General features: G+C 58.0%; 1 protein-coding gene across 2 annotated transcripts in view; it reads left to right on the top strand.

Annotated features, from left to right (window-relative positions):
* Positions 1–13,194, top strand: part of REXO1 (RNA exonuclease 1 homolog) — a 44,001-nt gene extending 30,807 nt beyond the window's left edge. For both annotated transcript variants that reach the window (XM_066205401.1, XM_066205400.1), the window contains exons 10-16: positions 978–1,091; positions 1,687–1,760; positions 5,247–5,357; positions 5,686–5,801; positions 5,992–6,130; positions 9,344–9,464; positions 10,674–13,194. In XM_066205401.1, coding sequence (XP_066061498.1) covers positions 978–1,091; positions 1,687–1,760; positions 5,247–5,357; positions 5,686–5,801; positions 5,992–6,130; positions 9,344–9,464; positions 10,674–10,762 — 764 coding nt within the window. In that variant the 3' untranslated portion in view covers positions 10,763–13,194. The remainder of the gene's footprint in view (positions 1–977; positions 1,092–1,686; positions 1,761–5,246; positions 5,358–5,685; positions 5,802–5,991; positions 6,131–9,343; positions 9,465–10,673) is intronic.
* Positions 13,195–21,336: the final 8,142 nt, after the last annotated feature.

The raw sequence follows: 21,336 nt of genomic DNA, 5'->3' as shown, positions 1-21,336 counted from the left end.
CTTTTGAGGTGCTTTGCCACGCTCCCCTGAGCATCTGTGTGGAGAGACCTCACTAAAGTGTGTTAAGTGCTCATCCATGTTAACACCTTGTGCCTACATTTGTCCTGTGGTTGCTGAAGCAACCTGGGCAAAAGCTCTCTTGCATTAACAGTCGAGTGCTGTATTTGTGAGAGCCCTTTTTTCCAGGGAACCAGCCAGCTCCTTTATAGGATCCTGAGCTCGTGTTCCAGGTTTTATTCCTGTAGAGCCCTGCAGATGTTGCAAGATCTTTGAATTTCTCCTTGTTTAACTAAAGCTGTTGCTTGCCCTGTGCCACAGGGCTGGTGATGGGCAGAGCTGTGAATGTGCTAACAGCTTTAATGCTCACACCAAAACCCACGGAATTGCATGGAGATCAGAAGAATGTTAGCTCCTTCATAGTAGCTTTTTGCATCTCCCTTCCCCAAATTTTGGGCAGTAAAAGCAGAGGTGGTGGTAGGAGGCCAGGCCCTGCCCTAAGTGTTCCTGGGTTTAGCTGCTGGAAAATCCTGACAGAAAAGCTGTGCCCTGGAAGAGCTAAAATGTCATTTGGAAGTGACAAGGCACAGATCCCCTGGAAACCAGGCTTCATTAGCTCTGGTGTCCGAAGAATGACTTATTTATCCTGTTTCTTAAAATAACTGTGTTAGACTCCAGCGTAATTTGCTGTGCCTGGAGAAACAATGCAGCAAACCTTGATGGAACTGGGGGGCAGCTGATGCGGACCAAAGCCACTGGAGAGTCTTTGTGTTTGCCTCTGGGAAGTGTTTGGGGGCAGATTTCAGAGGGGTTGCTGTGCCTCTATAGGAGTTTGGAACAACATTTGGAATCCTTTCTATCAGAAAACGTCATTTACCAGCATTTGGGGCTTGAGCGATTGTGATTTACTTTGCTTTGGCCAGGTTAAGCAGGTGAGGGGTTTCCAGTGACGTGGCTGTTGTTTGTCTCCTGTCCCCAAGCCTCGTGCAGGATCTGCTGTCGCTGTGGCACCGAGTACATGGTGTCAGCCTCGGGGAGCTGCATCCGCAAGGAGGAGTGTGTCCATCACTGGGGGCGGCTGCGCAAGCAGAGAGGTACGGCCCTGCCGGGGGGATTGGCCCGTGCTGCCTGTGCTCCAGCTTCGAGCACAGAGTCTTCTCAGCTCTGAGCTTGATTTTGGGGCTTGTCACGCTCCCCGGTGGTGACAGTTCCTGTGCCTGTCACTGAAATGGCCTCGCAAAGAGCTGCCGGGCTTGGCGGTCCCCAAAATGTGACGCTGGGTCTGCAGCAGAGGTGCCTCATCTTGGTTCAGAAAAGTAAAAGGAAAAAACCTTCCTATGTTTTTTGAAAAAAATGAGCCTTTTAAAAGGCTGTCTGGGAGCACTAGAGGTCTGTCACTCCCAGGAGAGTTCACTGATCTTGGTTGAATTCATTTGCAGCAAGGCACTAACCTAGTTTGAGCTCTGCTCTGGTTTTCCATCAGCATCCAAGTGGCTTCTGGAGTTTGTCTGGCTGAGTACCAGAGACTTAAACTCTTTAGAATGCTGCCTGTGAATCCACAGTTATTTTCCCTTTGTGTTTGACACCTTATTGTTGTGCTCATCCAGGGGATCTGCACGTGAAAGCTGAAGTTCAGGTCTCTTGTTAACAAGACTCTTCTCCTTGACCCTTCATCTCTTGCTCTTTCAGTGCCAGGTGGGTGGGAAACCCACTACAGCTGCTGCTCCGGAGCTGTGGGGTCACCAGGCTGCCAGGTTGCTAAAGTAAGTGATGGAACAACACCTTTTTTATTCCCAGTGACATTTGTGCTCTGTTCACAGTGGCAGTGACTGGGAAATCTTTGCTTAAGCCTTTAGAAGAGCAGTGGCTTCCCTTAAGGGGATAAAGCAAGTACAACTTAATTTTTTTTTGCTCTGCAATGGTAGGAAAATCCAGTATTTGACACTCAGGTGTCTGGAGTGAGCTGGGTTCATTTATCCTGAGCTGCCCAGCTCATCTACTTGAGGGACATAGAAAAGCTCATGTTCTTTAGTGAATCACAGAAAAAATGAGAAATAAGGGATTTCCTTTTAAGGAGCAATCTCAGAGCCTTGGCAACAATGTGCCAAACCCTTTTTCTCATCTTTTCCTTTCTGGATTCCCATGCTAAGGTAACTTTCTCCTGGTGGTCAAATCTTTTCTTACAAGTTTTCTGTTTATTTATCCTTGGTTGTAATGAACGGAGGAACCTTCCCAAGGAGCCTGTTGTAACTGCAAAATATCACAAAACTTCTTTTGAGGGAGCCCAGCACTAGGAGAAAGAATGAAGAACCTGCTCAGATGTGGAGTTTGATAGAGCAGAGCACTGTTTGGGGTACCTTTGCACAGGAGCTTTTTCCTTTCCTTACCAGGAGAGTTGGTGGCATCCTCGGTCTGTTTTGTGCCTTTCCCTCAGCTCTCTGGGCAAGGTCCTTGTCACTTGTTCTTGTGGCATTTTTATATCTGGCAGCTGCCACACAGGAGAACTAAAAGCTAGAGGTAGAATGTGAATTCTGGGCAAAATTCAAGGTTTGTTACAATCGGAAGAGTTTTCTGGGCACCATAAAAACCTGCCCTGCACAGTCAGATTGGATGGGGTCAGGCTGTTACTTTTCTTTCTTTCTTTTCCACATGAATTTAGGATATTTTAAAATGAGCTTCTCTAGGTAACCTGTGCCAGGGCCTCCTCACCCTCACAGCCAAGAATTCCTTCCCAATATCCCATCTGCCCCTTCCCTCTGGCCGGGGGAAGCCATTCCCCCTTGTCCTGTCATTCCATAACAGTGTAAAAAGTCCTCTTTCCTCTTTTTTATAAGCCCCCAGTTTTCACAGGGCCCTTTGGAAGGTTTGGATCCCCAGCCTGCTCAGCATCAGAACACGCAGTGGAATTCTGGGATGTTGGGATATCGGGGAGCACAGAATCCTTCAGTTTTGAAGAAGGGCTTTGAAAGCCGAAAATACTTGTAATAAGACACCGTTCTGAGTATCTGGACCCGGAGCTGGTTAGAAAAGCTCGTGTGTCTGTCCAAGCACTGGGGTGTCCTTGCCTGGCTTTGCTGCAGTTAGGCAGGGAGGCAGGAGGTGGCAGGAGGGAGCTGTGCTGCTCCAGGGAGCCTCGAGTGGCTGCTCTTTGTGATACCCGAGGCTGCTGCTTCCTCAGCTCTTAAAAACGGGAGCAACTTCCCTGCCTTCCTCCCAGCCAGGAAGAACTGGGCAGTTTTAGAACAACAGCTGATGGAGAAAAACACCTAATAGGGTTGGGTTTTTTCACTTCACTTCACTGCTCAGTTCCGTTGTATTACACGGGGAGGGAAGGGCTGAAGCTGCGAGGGAGAGGTGTTTGCTGTCTCCTGGCTGCTGAGCTGCTTTCCCCATTCCCTCAGCAGAGCAGGGCCCATGCAGAGTGGACAAGTGTGGCCCCTTGCACCTGGGAAGCAGTGATCCATGAGGCCTTTGAGCAGTGCTGGCTGTGAATACAGGGAGAGATAGATTGGCCTCACTGTTGGCCCAGCTGCCTCATTAACTTCAAATGATGCAGTTCCTGTGCTCTGGCTGCACCTGCAATAGTGACCTGTGCAGGAAAATATGCAAATCCTGCTTTGGTTTCCTCTCTGCCCACACATGTCAGCTTTCCAAGTGCCTCAGTTCCTCATCTCTCCAGCCTTTTATCCTGAGACAAACCAGTTTCATTCCTTGTAGGGTGAGACCTGTGGGAAGCTCTGTACCGTGCTGGGCACTGCTGAGACCCCACCTCAAATCCTGGGAGCTGTTTTGGGCCTCTCATGACAAAAAGGACATTGAAGGGCTGGAGCATGTCCAGAGAAGGGAAGAGAGCTGGGAGGGGGCTGGAGTCCCAGGAGCAACTGAGGGAGCTGGGAAAGGGGCTCAGCCTGGAGAAAAGGAGGTTCAGGGGGGACCCTGTGGCTCTGCACAACTCCCTGACAGGAGGGGACAGCCGCGGGCATCAGGCTCTGCTCCCAGGGAACAGGGACAGGAGGAGAGGGGATGGCCTCAGGCTGAGCCAGGGGAGATTTAGGTTGGGTGTTAGAGAAAACTTCTTCACAGAAAGGGTTGTAAAGCATTGGAGGGGGCTTCTCAGGGCAGTGGTGGAGTCACCATCCCTGGAAGTGTTCAGAAAACGTGTGGATGTGGCACTTGAGGATGTGGTTTAGTGGTGACCATGGTGGGGCTGCTGGGTTGAGTTGATGATCTTGGGAGTCTTTTCCAACCTTAAGGATTCAGTGATTCCATGGTTTTGAGCATTGTGAAGGAGGCTGTGCCCAGGCTGCTGTGATTGTGCACAAATACATGAAGATTTAGGGACAGGGAAAACTTAAACACAACAAACAACTCCACTGGGAAATAAGGGAGGGAGAGCATCACTTCTGGGTGTGGTGCCAGGTTGGTTTTACTTAAAACCGTGTCAGCAGGCTAAAGGGCAGTCACAGCTCTGCCTTGCCCTCAGTCACCTGTTCCTGCTTCCGCTTTAAACACCATCCAGCTTAGAACCTCTGCTGCCAGGCAGGTTTCAGGATAACCAGTGGGATCTGTGCTGGGAGGAGTGTGGAAGTACCTGTGTTGCAACAGCAGCTCAGTCATGCACTGGCTTAAGCCACTTGTGAAATCACTCCCCGAGTTTTCCTGATGGATCTTGTTGACCCTGGAGCTTTAGCTGGGAACAATGCAGAGTGCTTGGAAATGCCCTCTAATGCCTCAAGTGCTGGTGGGCTGGAGCTGCTCTTGGTGTGGGCTGGCTGGGTGTGGAATGCAGTGGCTGTGAGTGGGTGCACACACACACGCTCTGGAGCTGGGTGTCTGCTGTCACATGCACCTGGTGCTCGTGCTCACACAGGGGTGTCTGGGGTTAGGATCCTGCACCTGGGCTTGTCTTGGCCACAGGAGCTGGAGTTCCATCAGTGTCAGGCCTCAGTGTGACCCTTCCTGACTAATTCTGCTCCACATTGAAAACTCTTCCTCCCCAGACACATGCTGTCCTGCTCCCCCATGTGCTGTCAGTATGATGCCACCAGCCCTGATCTGCCACTGGAATTAGGGCTGCCCATGGCTGTGTTTGCTGTGGTTGTGAACTTCTCAGGCTCACTGCAGGCAAAACTTATTCCTCATTAAGAAATTACTAAAAACCCACTTTTGTTGAAGTGGAGGTTTGTTGGAGTGGGCTCTTTGATTCCTGGTTCTTATCATCACCAACTGTCCCTGTCTTTTCCTTTCAGCAACATGTGCACGATGGGCGCAAGGAGAGCCTGGATGGCTTTGTGAAGACTTTTGAGAAGCTGCCCACAACTGATGGTTACCCTGGGATCTACGCCTTAGACTGTGAAATGGTGGGTCCAAAGCCAAAACAAAGCTTTTTGGGGCTGGCTGAGGTGTGACACAAGTGGCTGAAGGGAAGCTGTTTCCTGACCTCATTCTCTCTTTTCTGAATATTGGTGCTGGAGGTGTAAATGAGCTCTTATTGATTGGTGTGTTTGACTTGAGGGCTGTGCAGCTCTGGCAGGCTCCGACCGGCCCGCGCTGGGCAGTGCTGCTGCCTGGCCTTGCTGCACCAGGTGTGCTGCATTTTGGGAGCTGCCGCACTTGGGTGAGTGGTTGCACAGATCCCACACTGCGGTCGGCCTGTGCCTCTCATCACATCTGCCCTGTTCCTTGCAGTGCTACACTAAGCAAGGACTGGAGCTGACGAGAGTAACTGTGATCAACTCAGAGCTGAAAGTGGTGTACGACACCTTTGTCAAGCCGGACTCCAAGGTGGTGGATTACAACACCAGGTAAGGGCTGTGATACCAGGTGAGGATGGTCTTCCTTGGGACACAGCTTTGTGCTCTCTCAGGAGCTTGGTGTGCCTGGGAGCACTTGTTGAAACTCCACTGACCACCACTTCCTAAGGGCTGAGGGGCTTTGGGCCTTGAGGTGTTTCTTCAGGTGGAGGACCCCCACCTGTGTCCTGTTGCTCTGCAGATTCTCAGGTGTGACAGAAGAGGACCTGGAGAACACGAGCATCACCCTGCGCGATGTCCAAGCTGTCCTGCTGAACATGTTTAGTGCAGACACCATATTGATTGGGCACAGCTTGGAAAGTGACTTATTTGCACTAAAGGTAACTTGGGCTCTTGCCTTCACGTCCCCCGGTGGTGCTTTCCCACCCTGGGGGGTGTTAGGTGTCTCCTTCAAATTTAGGAACTGTTTATTTCCAAGGACCAGTAGTAGGGTGGCCTCACCTCAGGTTCTGTGTGCGGTTTTGGGTACCACAATATGAAATAGCCATGCACCCATTAGAGAGTGTCCAGAGGAGCTGTGAGGATGGGGAAGGGTCTGGAGGGGCCTCGTGAGGAGCAGCTGAGAGTACTTGGTTTGTTCAGCCTGGAGGAGACTGAGGGGAGACTCATCATGGTCTTCAACATCCTCATGGGAGAAAAGGAGGGGTAGGTACTGATCTTTTCACTCTCATGGGACAGGAGCCCAGGAAGGGCTGGAGCAGTGTCAGGGCTTGGGATGGAGCTCAGGGAAAGGTTCTTCCCCCCGAGGCTGCTGGGGCACTGCCCAGGCTCCCCAGGGAATGGTCCCAGCCCCAAGGCTGCCAGAGCTCCAGGAGCGTTTGGACAACGCTCTCAGGGATGCTCAGGGTGGGATTGTTGGGGTATCTGTGCAGGGACAGGAGTGGCACTTGGCGATCCCTGTGGGTCCCTTCCCACTCAGGATATTCCAGGATTCCATGGATTGTCCAGTCTCTGAGCCTGTGTGAAGCTGGTTGTGGTGGAAGTGCAAGGGAGTGGGGTTTTGTGTCACTCATGGTGTCGCCTGAAGTTTTAGTGGCTGCTGCTGCCCAGGGTGACAGACCTGCACAGGGCTCTGAGCAGCCTGGTCTAGTGGAAGGTGGAACAGGATGGTCTCTAAGGTCTCTTCCAACCCAAACCATTCCATGATTCTAGGACTGATCCCAGATCATTTGCCCCTCATCCCTGCCAGATCTGTTCTCTGTTCTGTGCCAGCTTTTCTAGGAATTGTGAAGTTATTTTTTGATGAAGTTATTTTGACCTTTACCTGTCCTGTTTCCTGCCTGGCCCCCATCAGCCCAGTGTGCCCATCCCTCAGCCACCTCTGCTATCCTGCCAGGGAGCGTGTCCTGCACTGAGGCCCCAGAGCTTTGTCCTGGGTCACCAGGAGAGCGGGTGGCAGGCAGGAGCCAAGTCTTTGTGCTCACATGCCAGAACTTCTCTCAGCCATTCTTTGTCCCACAGCTCTCCTGCTGAAGCCCCTGTGGCTGCCAGCTCCCAGTGCTGGGTTGGAAGCAGAAGCTTTTAATGCCTGTAAAACACTTTACCTCTCCGTGGCACCCTTTATCCCAACCTTGGAGAGGCTTCATCATAATCAGAAAAACATTATTTCCAGTTAGATCAGCTCGAGATGACTGCCTTGGCCTCTTAGAGGCTTCATTTTCTCTTAGCACCACAGCTGCTGCCAAGAGAAGGAACCCAGAGCAATCCAGCAAAGCCGTGGGGTGTCACAGCAGAATGGCCGAGGGCTGTGGCAGTAAAGCCATATCTCACTAATGGCTGTGGCAAGTTCCAAGTGCTGATGGCATTTCAGGTTTTATTTAAAGCTTTATTATGCTGTTTCCTCAGTCTTCCTGATCTACATAAGTGATTACCGCTGTGTCTGGGAGGGTGCCAGAGCTGAGTGCAGTCCAGGGGAGATTATCCATAACCTTGGCAGTTTTATACTCCGAGGAGTGGAGCAGGTTGTTTCTGTTAAAGTGCAGCTGTTCTGGGGCAGTTGTGGAGCTGTTAATGATGGAGTTACGGGTTCTCCTGCAACATGAGCTGGTGCCTGGAAGCACAGAGGAGAGGGGATTATCAGAGTCCTGTTTGAGTCATCCGTGTTGGGACAGGACACGGGTTTATCTCTTAGGCTCTGCACTTCACTCCTGTGCTCAGGATATGGGATTGCCTTCTTCCACACTGCTTTAGCTCCCACTGAATGCAGTTCATGACAGCAAAGGATTAATCTTGTCTTAGCCTGAGAGGAAGAAATCAGTACTGAAAAAAGCCAGCCTGCCCTATGATTATGGACTTTGTCAGGTGGGACCTTCTGGCTGTCCCCATGCTCCTTGGTGCAGGGCAGGGAGCACTTTGACCTGTTCAGCATCCTCAGTTCCTCCAGCCTCGTGACAATTCACAGCTGAGGTGTTGGATTAGAGGGCTGGAGCCCCTCTGCTCTGGAGCCAGGCTGGGAGAGCTGGGGCTGTTCACCTGGAGAAGAGAAGGCTCCAGGGAGAGCTCAGAGCCCCTGGCAGGGCCTAAAGGGGTTCCAGGAGAGCTGGAGAGAGACTGGGGACAAGGGATGGAGGGACAGGACACAGGGAATGGCTTCGAGGGCAGGGATGGATGGGATATTGGGAAGGAATTCTTGGCTGTGAGGGTGGGCAGGCACAGGGTGCCCAGAGCAGCTGTGGCTGCCCCTGGATCCCTGGCAGAGTCCCTGCTTGGAGCAGCCTGGGACAGTGGAAGGTGTCCTGCCATGGCAGGGGATGGAGTAGAAGCCCTTTACAAAGTCCCGACTCGAAACACTCTCTGATATGATTCAGTGATGGAATTTCCTTGTCCCATTCCATCCTTGCTGAGCTGTTGCTGGTTAAAAACTTCCTGTTGAGTCACTGCTGGCGGATGGGAGGATTTGGGGTTGGTCTGCACCCTGAAGGCCAGGCCTGCTCTGTAGCCCCAGTGTGATGTACATCCTGCTTTGCCGTGCACGTCCTGCCCACTTGGGTCCCCATCTCAGGATCCTAGAACGGTTTGGTTGGAGGGACCATGGAGATTACCCACTCCCAATCCTCTGCCATGGGCAGGGGTACCACTCACTAGACTGAGCTGATTCATCTTGAGAAGCAGTTGAAAGGTTGCTACAGCTCACACAGAGGCTGTTGTGCAGTCAGCTGGTTCTTCAGTTTAGCTTTTAATTGTGAAAGACTCCAGAGCTATTCCAGCTTCTCCAGGCTGGGGGATTAAGGGTTGGCCCGTGCTGCTTGAGTTACACAAACTGGATCAGCCCCAAATCTCTGCTGCCCTGAATGTGAGGTTCCAGGGCTCTGGGGGAGGCGTGTGGCCAAGCAGTGGGAATCCTGTGTGCACACCCTGCAAGGGGAGGGAGTGATCCTGGATCCAGCCAGAGCCTCCTGCCAGACTGGTTGGGTGGGAAGCTGCTGAGAGCATTGCACAGAGCCCCAGAGGTGACCAGGAGCATGGCCAATGCCAAGGAGTGCCTGTCCCTGTGGGAGTGGGGAAATAACGCTGTTCTGTGCTCCCTCCCTCAGCTGATCCACGGCACTGTAGTGGACACAGCCATCGTGTTCCCCCACCGCCTGGGGCTGCCCTACAAGCGGGCCCTGCGCACGCTGATGGCCGACTACCTCAAACGCATCATCCAGGACAACGGTGAGGCCTCCGAGGGTCCCCGCTTCCTCCTGGCTGTGGTCTCCTCAGCCCTGCCTTCCTCTGCTCTCCCCAAGCCCATCCTCTTGCTCCTGGTGTTTTCTCCCCTGCGTGTGTGTGGTAGCTGGGAATGTGCTGGCGTAAGAAGCTTCAGCCACGGCTCGTTTCAGTGTGACCCCTGTTCTGAGGGCAGAGCTCTCCCTGCTCCCCTCCCTGTGCTGAGTGGGACAAAGGAAGTGGTGTGGGGAGGCTGAGGGTGGCTCTGCCAAGGCCAGGTCCTGCCCTCCCTTCTCTCTCTGGCCAGCTGAGGTGGGATCCTCCTGTTGGAAGTGGGGTCTGTTCCCTCCCACCTTCCCTGAGCACATTGTAAACACTGCTGGGGAAGCTCCCAGCAGTTCCATAGCTGACGGTGTCAGGCTGAAGCCCAGCAGAAAGGTGTGGGTTTAGTGGAAAAAAGAATGTGTTTAGAGCTGGGAGTGTTCAGCCTGGAGAAGAGAAGGCTTTGGGGACTCCCTAAAGCTCCTTGCAGGGCCTAAAGGGGCTCCAGGAGAGCTGGAAAGGGACTGGGGACAAGGGATAGAGTGACAGGACACAGGGAATGGCTTCCCACTGCCAGAGGGCGGGGTTAGATGGGATTTTGGGAAGGAATTGTTGGCTGTGAGGGTGCGGAGGCCCTGGCACAGGGTGCCCAGAGCAGCTGTGGCTGCCCCTGGATCCCTGGCAGTGTCCAAGGCCAGGCTGGATGGGGCTTGGAGCAGCCTGGGACAGTGGGAGGTGTCCCTGCCATGGCAGGAGTGGCACTGGATGGGCTTGAACGAACCATAAAACATGAACCATTCTGTGGAATTCTTTAAATCCCTGGCTGTGGTTCAGGGTGCTCCCAGCTGTGGCTGCAGGGGACAGGGAGCAGCTGGCTCTGCCTGGGCAAGCTCTCTGTGCTGAGCTGAGCTGAGCTGAGCTGAGCTGAGCTGAGCTGAGCTGTGCTGTGCTGAGCTGAGCTGTGCTGTGCTGAGCTGTGCTGTGCTGAGCTGTGCTGTGCTGAGCTGTGCTGTGCTGAGCTGTGCTGTGCTGTGCTGAGCTGTGCTGTGCTGAGCTGTGCTGTGCTGTGCTGAGCTGAGCTGAGCTGAGCTGAGCTGTGCTGTGCTGTGCTGTGCTGAGCAGGCAGCCCCTGCAGCAGAGGGGTCATTGCCACGCCTGTGTTTGTGTTCCCAGTGGAAGGACACGACTCCAGCGAGGACGCCCGAGCCTGCATGGAGCTGATGGTGTGGAAGATCAAGGAGGATGCGAAAGTGAAGCGATGACGGGCGCGTTGTCTCTCTGCTGTTCTCCTGCACCTCTGTGAAGAAGCAGTGCAATAAATGCCCACAGCCACTCTGTCTCCCTGTGCCAGCAGCATGTTCCTGCTCCCCAGCCATCCCAGCAGGATTCCTGGACTCACACCTGCAGTCCCCCTGTCCAGGTGGTGGCTCTCGGATCCTCAGACTCCATCTGAGGGATTCTCTGTGGTCCAAGCACTGCCTTGTGGGCCTGGCAAGGTGGTTTTGAGTAGCACAACCAGAACTTCTTGGTTCCTAGGAGAAGCTTGTTAGAGGTAGGTTGGAGATGTGCAGAAAGATGTGTTTCTGGTTCAGTTAAAGGTAGATCGTTTGCGTTTTTTTTTTTTTTATTCCAAATGTAACTTAAATTGCCTCTGTACTCCAAAGCAGCGTTTGGAGAGGGGGGGAGATGGAAGAAGGTTGGGCAGGAAGCTGTGAGTGGATTGTGTAGCTGGTGTGGGAAGCAAGAGCTGAGGATCAAGCACTTGGGAAGAGGTCCTGATGCAATCCCACTGCGGAGCTGCAGAAGAGGGAGGCTGGCTCTGAGCAGCTGGAGGGAATGAGGTGGGATCTGGGAATTGCCACCTGCTGTGCCCCAGGTGATCTCCTTGCTGAGGGCTGGTCGGGACCTGGTTCTGCAGTCAGTGCAAAGGGGGAAACCATGGGTGTCACACCGTGCCCAGACCTCAGGGAGCCACGTGGCAGGACAGGGACAAAGAGCTCCCAGAGGCAGGGAGAACCTGCATCCCATCACTGCAGGGCAGGACAAGCAGTCCTTCCCTGACCCTCAGCTTCCAGCAGGGCTCCAGTGAGCTTCTATTCAGGGAACAAGGATTTTGTGGTGTGCGGGTAAGGTTGCACCTAAGGGTGGCCTCAGCCGTGGGCAGGACTCCCCACCAGCCTGTCGCCGATGCAGGGACTTGGTGCAGGCAAAAGCAATAGGGAAAAATCCTTCATTTCAACTCGTTTACACGCTGGGAGCTGTGCAGAGAGCGAAGGAGCCAGCTGTGTGTCTGGCACCTGGACAGGAGCAGCTGCTGAGTGTGACTGTCGCTGGGGTGACTGGGGCAGAGCCCAGGCAGACTGGATGGCACTGGTGGGTCCCCCTGCCCAGACCCTGCTGCTGTCTGGGGACAGCAGAGCTGAGGGGAGCAATCCCCATGGATTGGGTCTCTCATCTGGGTCAGGGAGCACCTTCAGAACAGTGACCCCTTGCCCTCCCTGGCAGCACTGAAATAATGTCCCTTGGTGGCTGCTGTGTCCCTGTGTCCCTGGCAAGGGCTGGCTGTGTCAGTCTGGGGGCAGTGGGGCAGAGGAGCTGCTGGGGTTTGGTTCCTGTCAGAGCCAGGTCCTGCTCACTCCTTTGTACCCCTGCTGGGCTCAGGGTTTGGGGACAGCTGTGTGTCCCCTGCATGTCCTGCTGTGCTGCCCCAGCCTGTGGGCAGGAGCGTGGGCTGGGCCGTGTTCCAGGACAAGGATGTCCTGCTGCAGCCCCACACTGGGCCTGGTGAACTTTCCCCATCCCACTGCTGCCCTCCAAGGCAGGGAGGTGGCTTTTCTGCCAGGCTCTGTGGGAGCCACGAGGAGAAGTGGGGCTGTAGAGACTCCTGTTACTGCTGAGCCCATCTGTGTTTCCTCTGGAAGCCTGTTCCTTACCCCAGGTTTTGGGGATGCAGCTCCCTGCTGCTCCCCCAGTGCTCCACATCCAGCTCTGCTCCTTCCCTGCCTTGGGCCTTCTGCCCCGAGCAGCCTTGGGACACCTCGGCCTGTCCCCGTCCCACTGCCTCTGCAGGGAACAGTGCTGTTCCTGCCCAGGCTGTGGGAGAGACAGAGGTCAGTGCTCCCCAGCTGGGGAGGGAAGGTTTGCTCCTGCTTCTGCCTCTTTCCCATGTTTATCCCCCATTTATCTTCACCCCTGGCTGCAGCGATGGAATGTCCCTGGAGCGGCCACGTCAGGTCTCAGATCTGGCTCTTGCCTCTTGCCTGTTCCTCAACAGGCAGCCCCTGCTTTCCAGCCTTCCCACAGCAGCTCCTTCCGTGGAAAAAACAGGGAATTCTAACATGGATATGGTGTGCTGGTGTCCTGCTTGTGGAGCTGCTTGGCTTGATCCCATCTCCTGGGACTGGGGCAGGCAGGACGTTCCTCCAGGCAGGCCAAGAGACCTCCGTCATTTCCCCGTGGTCCAGCCTAAACTGAGGCTTTTGGGGTGGGGGGGTGGGGGGGTTGCCTGTGTCAAGGGATATCCCTGGGAAAGTGGAACCATGTCCAGCCATGCCATCGGTTTGGTCGGAGCCAGTCCTGGCCCAGGGCTGCCGTCGCCTCCCCAGGCACCAGAGGTTTGGTTGGGTTGTACAGAACGATTGTAACCTGTAACTTTTTGTAATTGTTTTTAATAAAAGAGTGTTGACTAGATGCACATTCCTGAGTCTGGGACTGCTCTGCCTGCGCATGGGTTGTGGAGGGGAGGTGCTGGGCAGGCTTCCCAGGAGATCTTCCCCAAGCTGGAGAAGCGGGTTCAACACATCCGTGGTCCTGCAGCCGGGTCTGAGCAATCCCAGCCATAGCACAGACTGGGAGATGAACTCACGGAGATCAGCCCTGGGGAGAAGGACTTGGGGGTGCTGGTGGGTGAGAGGCTCAGCCTGCCCCGGCCAGGGGCACTGACCCCAGAACCCCCCTGCGCTGGGCTGAGCCCCCAGCGTGGGCAGCAGGGGAGGGGGGATTCTGCCCCTCTGCCCCACTCAGGTGAGACCCCACCTGCAGAGCTGCCCCAGCCCCGGGGAACAACATCAGCAGGACGTGGAGCTGCTGGAGCCAGTGCAGAGGAGGCCACAGAGCTGCTCCAAGGGCTGGAGCCCCTCTGCTCTGGGGACAGCCTGGGACAGCTGGGGCTGTTCACCTGGAGAGGAGAAGGCTCCAGGGAGAGCTCAGAGCCCCTGGCAGGGCCTGAAGGGGCTCCAGGAGAGCTGGAGAGGGACTGGGGACAAGGGATGGAGGGACAGGACACAGGGAATGGCTTCCCACTGCCAGAGGGCAGGGATGGATGGGAGATTGGGAAGGGATTGTTGGCTGTGAGGGTGGGGAGGCCCTGGCACAGGGTGCCCAGAGCAGCTGTGGCTGCCCCTGGATCGCTGGCAGTGTCCAAGGCCAGGATGGATGGGGCTTGGAGCAGCCTGGGACAGTGGGAGGTGTCCCTGCCCGTGGCGGGAGGTGGAATGGGATGGGCTTTAAGGTCCTTTCCAACACCAACCATTCCAGGATTGTAACAGCGCTGGGGACAAGATCCCGTTCTGCTGCTTGGGGCTGGGGGTGGCCCCGTGGGGTCCCGGCGTGGCCCCTCAGGTCTGTCCCCCCCACGCCACTCCTGCACAGGGTGACAGCGGCGCCTCCCAGGCACGAGCTGGGGTCTGGCTAGGGTCCCGGCCCGTCCCCGCTCTGCCCTTTCGGAGCCCGTGTCTTGCCCAATCCAAACCATTCTGTGACTCCTCGATCCCTTCAGTCTGCAGCCGCTGCTCACTCCTCCGCGTGCCCCGGCGTGGCTCTGCAGCACAGACCACCTTCCCCCAGCCCCACTCCCGCCCGCCGGGATGAGCCGAGGAGCCCCAGGAAAAGGGATGAAAGCGGTGCCACTCCTTTTGGAGAGAACCCCGATCCCAACCCCCTGGACTGAACGAGGAGGGGGGGCCCTGGCCGGACCCTCGCTCTGCGCAAATCCCGCACACCCCGAGGTGTGCCCGGGCACATCCCGGCTCCTCCTGCCTCATCCCGGCGCCGGGATGGAGCCTCAGCATCCCCCCAGCCCTGCCCAGGCTCCCCCGGAGCCCGCATCAATCTCCCGAATGGGGCAGGAATTAAAGTGCCAAGGCAAGGAGCTGATTCAGCACGGAGGAAGAGGTGAAGGTAAAAAGTTCAAATAATGAAATAATGGGCCATTAGATGACCTCACTGGCAATGTGTTTTATTTAACGCGCGGGTGATGGCTCGGCGGTGGCAGCGGCCGCTCCGGAGGCTGCACAAAGTCACACCTGGCGCGTGTTCTCGGCCAAATCCGCCGGCCTTTGTGGCACTGGTGCTCCGGCAGTGACCTCCAGTCCCACCCCATGCCCGAGGGTCCCTCTTCCGCCGTGTCCCCCCTTGCAGGTCATCTGATGGTGACATCAGGGAACCCCTGTAGTGACAAAAGCGTTTTGCTTTGTTGCTCTTTTGGAGCCTGGAGGGTGACAGGGAACCTTCGAGTCTCCTTCAGGTCGAGGGTGGGGCAGGTGGGATTTTTAGGATTATGAGAGCCCTGGCCCCAAGGGAGCAGCACTCACCCAGCCCCAGGCATGTGGAGGGACAGCAGGAGACAAAGCCAGCTTGGACAGGGCTTGGAGCAGCCTGGGACAGTGGGAGGTGTCCCTGCTCACGGCAGGGGTGGATCTGGATGGGCTTTAAGGTCCTTCCCAAGCAAATCACTCTGGGATTCGATGACACCTAAGCTTGTTCAGAATCTGCCCCTCCTGTTTTTCCCTGGAATATTTTGTCTCCCAGGGCACTGCCAGAGTTGGCATCACCAGCAGAAGGGTTTTCTTGCTCTCTGAAAGCTTTGCCCCTTTTGGGTGGCTTTGCCTCTGGCTCCGAGCGTGGCTCCAGGGCTTGGCACTGCCCCTCCCCACCTTGGTGCTCAGCTGCTGCGGCTGAATCGGGGGGAGCAAATGAGCAGAGAGAACCCCTGAACCCCATTCATTCCCCTTCCCAAAACCCTCTGAGCTGAAACCTGGGAGATGAAAGGAAGACGTTTGCTGGGGACAAGGTTCCATTTTCACCCCAGCAAGGGGAGAGGGGTCAGCTCAGAGGTGTTGGTGGGCCACGAATCCTCCCCTCACTGGGGTGCAGCCCCTGATCCCACACTGTGTCCATATCCATGGGAGCTGCCTGCGGCCTGTCCCAGTCTGAGCTCTACCAGTGAAGTGGTGCTGCTGGTCTGGTGCTGGGAGCTCTCAGGGCTCCAGTGCCCCACAGGGTTCCTGACAGCGCTGTCAGAGTGTCCCAGCCCTGCAGGAGTGCCCTGCCCTGCCTGGCTTTCCCTGCCCCCTGCCCCCATCCTTTCCTTCCCAAGGATGGAGGGATATTCCAAACCTGAATCAAAGCTGCCTCGGCCCCAAAGCTGCCTCCTCACAGGGGGAGGGAGGTTTTGTGCAGCCCAGGACCCACCAGGTGCTCAAGGTCATTGCATGTCCCTCCTTCAGCCAAGACCAGGCAACTCAGCACACCCAGCCCTGCGTCTGCAGATGCTCCAGGATGTGCAAAAGGACCTGCCCTGTCCTGCAGCACCTCCCCCCAGCAGGGGAAATCCACAGGTGTCTGGGTGTCACTCCCTGCCCCTGAGCCACCTGGCACAGGTCAGAGGTGACCACGGACATCGATCCTCTCGTTAAAGAGCTTTTTACCACATTTTGTCCAGACCCTCCAGGACGGGGCGAGCTGGGGCTGAGGCAGGCGGTGTGTCCCTCCCATGTGTGCAGGCGCGAAAGCTCCTCGTGTGGTGACATCAGTGAGCCACAGCCTGTGGGGACAAGGACCTCACAGCATCCCCTGCTGCCTCCACTCTGCTCCTCGCTCCAGACTTTTGCTTGGCTGGAGCCAGGGACGGTCCTTGGCCGTGGTGCTGAGCCTGTGCACCTCGGTCACTGCTCTGTGCCTTGGATTGTCCTGGCTGGCAGCACGGGAGGCCTGTGCTCCCACCAGGGATGGCCCTGTGCTCCTGCCATGGCCCTGTGTCCCCACCAGGGATGGCCCTGTGTCCCCCCCAGGGATGGCCCAGTGCTCCCGCCATGGCCCTGTGTCCCCCCCAGGGATGGCCCTGTGTCCCCCCCAGGGATGGCCCAGTGCTCCCACCATGGCCCTGTGTCCCCCCCCAGGGATGGCCCTGTGTCCCCCCCAGGGATGGCCCTGTGTCCCCCCCCAGGGATGGCCCAGTGCTCCCTCCATGGCCCTGTGTCCCCCCCCAGGGATGGCCCAGTGCTCCCGCCATGGCCCTGTGTCCCCCCCAGGGATGGCCCAGTGCTCCCTCCATGGCCCTGTGTCCCCCCCAGGGATGGCCCTGTGCCCCAAAGCGCAGTGTAGTGGGGCTGTGATGCTCCCCAGGCATTGGGGTCCCTGTTGCCAGCCCTAAACCTTTTGCAGGGCGAGCTGAGTGACACCGGTGTCACCACAGGGACTGGGGTCCTTCTGCACCCTCCAGCCACCAGTGAGAGGTGAACTGGCCAGACTGGGGAGCAAGGGCTGGTGGTGGGCCAGGGTCAGTGCCAGTGACCAGCCCTGTCCCCTCCCTGGAGCTGTCCCCTGGCCTGTGGTGGCTCTGGGGTGGCTGGGGACAGAGGAGGAGGAAGAGGAGGGTGGAAGGAGCAGGAAGGAGGGCAGCAGCCACTGGTTGTGCAGGTTTTGGGAGGGGAGTGAGGGGAGATTTTGGGTGTTGGAGGCAGGTTCTGGGTGCTGAGGGCATCACTCACTCCGGGCACCACCTTGAGACCAAAGTTTGGGACACGAATGGGGGAGCCCAGGAGGTGTCAGGTGGAGGTCGGGGGATGCTCGTGGGGCTGCTCCCAGGCTGGGAAACAACCTCTGTCCCACAGGCAACACTCCTACACAATAGTAATAATAATAATAATAATAATAATAATAATAATAATAATAATAATAATAATAACAACAACAACAATAATTTTCCCTGAACAAGTGGGGCTTTGTAGCTGCTCGGCCGCTTAGAACGGGGCACGTGGATCTGCTCGGTCCTCGAGGAGAGGGAAAAACCTGGCTCAGAGCTTTAACTCTTCCTGTGAGCGCAGGGGCTGCCAGGGGGCAGCTCCCGGAGAGGGGACACGCCAGGACAGCCACCGCAGAGCCCGGGGAGGGGACACAGCAGGACAGCCCCCGCGGTGCCCGGGGAGGGGACACAGCAGGACAGCCCCCGCGGTGGGGGACACACCAGGACAGACACTGCAGAGCCCGGAGAGGGGACACAGCAGGACAGCCATCGCGGTGCCCGGAGAGGGGACACAGCAGGACAGCCATCGCGGCGCCCCAGGGACACCCTCGGCCTCGGCCTCCCGGCGCTCACTTAATTACACGGGAAGGGAGGGGGGTGTCAGCTAATTGCACAGGGCGATTGATTGGGAAAATGTCATCTTCACTGGCCTCTGTTGCCAGGGTGACCTCGACCGTTGTCGTTCCCGGGTGCCCAAAGCCACCCCCTATGTGGCCTGCGGAGGGGACACGGGGGTGGGATGTGGAAATCCCTTTCCTTCCTCCAAACCCAGCCCGGATGCTCCGGGAAGGGCGGAGGCAGCGAAAGCCGGGGCACGCCGAGGTTTGGGGCCCCGCTGTGCCCAGTGGCCACGGGCCGTGCCTGCGGTGCCACCGGCGCTGAGGGGCTCGACAGGAGGGGAGGGGGCCGCGGGCGGGACGTGGCAGGTGAAGGCTGCGACACTGAAATCCCTTGTGGGCGCTGCGGCAGCCCCGCGGGATCGTGACAAAGCGACAGGCAGGCGGTGGGCTCGGAGAGGGAAGGAAGGAGGCCGGAGCACCCCGGCTGAGTGGAAGGCGCCCCTGCCCAGGGCCGGGGATGGAACGAATTGGGCGTCAAGTCCCTTCCGAGCCCAACCGGTGCCGGTTCCGTGACTCCCCAGCCCGGCCCCCTGTGGCCTCTGCTCTCTGTCACCTCTGGCCCCTGCTCAGACCCTCATCCCCAAACGTGCTCGCTGTGCCCGGAGCTCTCCCCCGGGGCTGGGCGCCCCTCCGCAGCCCCTGAGCTTTATGTCAAACCTGGGTGGCCGTCACCAGCCCTGCGGGACAATGAACAACAGCTCGGCCCGTTGGCTCAGCACAGCACAAGCCCCCGGGGCAAAGCCTGGGAGAGGTTTCTCCTCTTTGGCGGGAGCTGAGGAGCGACCTCAGGGCGGGAATGTGCCCAAATCTGTCCCCGCGGCAGGGCAGACGCTGCCAGTGTCACCCGGAGTGGGAACGTGGGGACACACAGGGGAACATGGAGATGTGTACGGGGACATGGGGACGCATCTAGGGACATCGGGACATGTGTAGGGACATGGGGACACAGGGGTATGGGGACATGTATGGGAACAGGGGGATGTGAGGACATGTGTGGGGACACAGGCCCGTGAGGACACACATAGAGGGACAGGGGGGACACATGGCGATGTGGGGGTGTAGTGACATGTGTGGGGGCGTGGGTACACTAAGGAGAACACAAGGACACATATGTGGACATGGGAGCATGTATAGGGACATGGGGACACGTGTGGGGACACGTATGGGGACACGGGGACACAGCAGGCACCGTTCAGAGAGCTGGCAGGAGGCGCTCCCGGCTGTGCAGGAAATGCTTTATGGACTGTGCGGCTGGCGCTGGGTGATCGCCTCCGGGTCTCTGCGGTTAATTGCAGGCAGTAATTAACGTAATGACGGCGATCGCGGGACCACTGCGGGTGTGCAGGATGAGCGCGGGGTGGACACCAGGCTCTGGCCTCATTAGCTGCCGTCACTAACGAGGTGGCCTCTGTCCCCAGCTGGGCTGGCAGTCCCGGTGCTGGCACTGCCCGGAGCTGCTCGTTTGTGCCTTCGGCCTCCTCTTCCTCGCTGTCCCCTTTCCCGCCTTCCTCGGTCCCCAAGGCACGGCCCAACCCCCGCGAGCTGCTGCCACACCCCGGGGGGCTCGGGGGGGACCGGTGCTCCCCCGTGACCCCGGTCCAGCCCCGGGGCTGCCCCAACCCGCCCCGTGCCCACCCCGCCCCGGGATCCAGCCTGGGACCACCCGGCTCTCGGCCGGGATGGTGGCAGGGACACCCGGACCGTGTCCCCGTGTCCCGGAGCCCGCACAGGTCCCACGGGAACGGCTCCTGCAGCAGCAGCAGCAGCAGCTCGGCTGGGTTTGAACCGAGACAATAAACCCGGGCAGGGGCGGCGAGCGGGGCCGCCTGGCCGGGGGCCGGCACGGGCCGGAGGGGAGGCGGGCAGGTCCCCGCGGAGGTGTGGCATGGGCTGTCCCCGCGGCCCCGCGTGGGGCAGGGCGGGTGGCAGCAGTGCCCTCGCGGCGGAGGTGGCAGCAGCGCCGCGCTGCCCGGGGCTGTCGCCGGGCGTCGGTGCAGGTACGGGGACCCCGAGGGGAGCGAGGTGACAGCCACTCACCGCGGCTGGGACAGCGGGGGCGCGGGGGGGACACGGCTGGCAGGTCCTTGGGCGCTCCGGGGAGCTGCTTCTCTCCCCAGGAGGAGCGGGGCGCCAGGGCAGCCCCTCGGCCGGTGCTGCCCGGGGTGCCGGGCGCGGGGCGGAGTTTGGGGATGGCGGAGCCGCCTTGCACCTGAACCCACAGCCGAGCAGCTGGAAAATAGGGCGAGCAGAGGGAAACTCATGGCTCGGGCACGTCCCGGGAGCTGGGGGAATAACCTTCGAGAGGCTTTGATGATCCACCCGGCCGGAGCGCGGGGGTGTTTCCGGCGTGCCGGGGACGGGAGGTGACACCCATCCACCCGCTGAGCGCGTCCCGGGCCGCCGTCACTGTCGCCTGTCGTGATGGGTGACACGGGCTGGCCCGGGGGCGATGCCGGAGCGGGGTTGGCTCTGGCTGGGGTCCCACTGGGACCCACTGGGATCAGGGAAACAACAGCAGCAGCCACGGGACGGGTTACGGGACCGGGTGCCAGCCCCGGGAAGGGGACAAGGGTCCGGCCGGTCCTGTCCCTGCCGGTTTCTGCGTGGGAAGGAGCAGGCGGGCACAGAGGTGACCAGGAACCCCCAGCTGTGGGCACTGCCGGGCGCTCCCAGGGAGCCCAGCACGCTCACACCAATTCCGGCACGGAGGAGAGCTCGGCGCTGAGCCGGTGATTTCAGGAACAAAACCTCCACAGAATTCCCGTGGCAGCGGTCGGATCAGCCGGGACATAAATCAGGGACATAAATCTCTGCGTGTTTCACCACCCTGGGCCAAACCCTGGTGGCGCCGTGCCCGGCCCTCCTAAAACCTGACTTCTGTCCAGCCATGCAAACCTCCAACAACCCAGAACGGCATTTTTGGGGTGAGAAAGCTCTGCCTTGGGGCTGAGCATCCGGCAGCACCCGGGGACGCTTCACAGCTGTAGCCCTCCGGCACGGGACACTCCCTGGTGTTGATTTGGGGGGACATCCCGTGGGGTGAGAACTCTCTGCTGGGCTCGCTGAGGTGTGGGGCAGTGGTCGCAGGGTGTCCTGTGCCTTTGGCCGTCGCCAGCCCCCCCTGGCCTATGGGGAGCTCCGGGCTGGGGCCAGAGCAGGGTTTGGCTGTCCAGGCTGTCCCCCCGTGTGGTCGGGGCTGGCAGGGAGCCCTGGCACCAATTTCCAGCCTGTTCCCACCTCCCCCAAGTGCACTTTTTATCTCTAATTACTGAGGTGATGAGTGAGGTTTTGTCAAGAGCTTTCTTGGATCTGAGGTTTCTCGGATACCTCCTCGAAAATATTTTTCCAGTGCTTTGAATCACTTTTTTTTCCCCTTTCCCCCTGCTCCAGGCCTGGCAGGAGGCAGCATTCC

Source organism: Chamaea fasciata, unplaced genomic scaffold (genome assembly GCF_029207755.1).
Source record: "Chamaea fasciata isolate MVZ Bird 193981 ecotype frontalis unplaced genomic scaffold, bChaFas1.0.hap1 SCAF_28, whole genome shotgun sequence".
Taxonomy (NCBI): Eukaryota; Metazoa; Chordata; class Aves; order Passeriformes; family Sylviidae; genus Chamaea; species Chamaea fasciata.
Note: the sequence above shows the minus strand (reverse complement) of the source record. Positions and strands in the feature narration are given on the sequence as shown.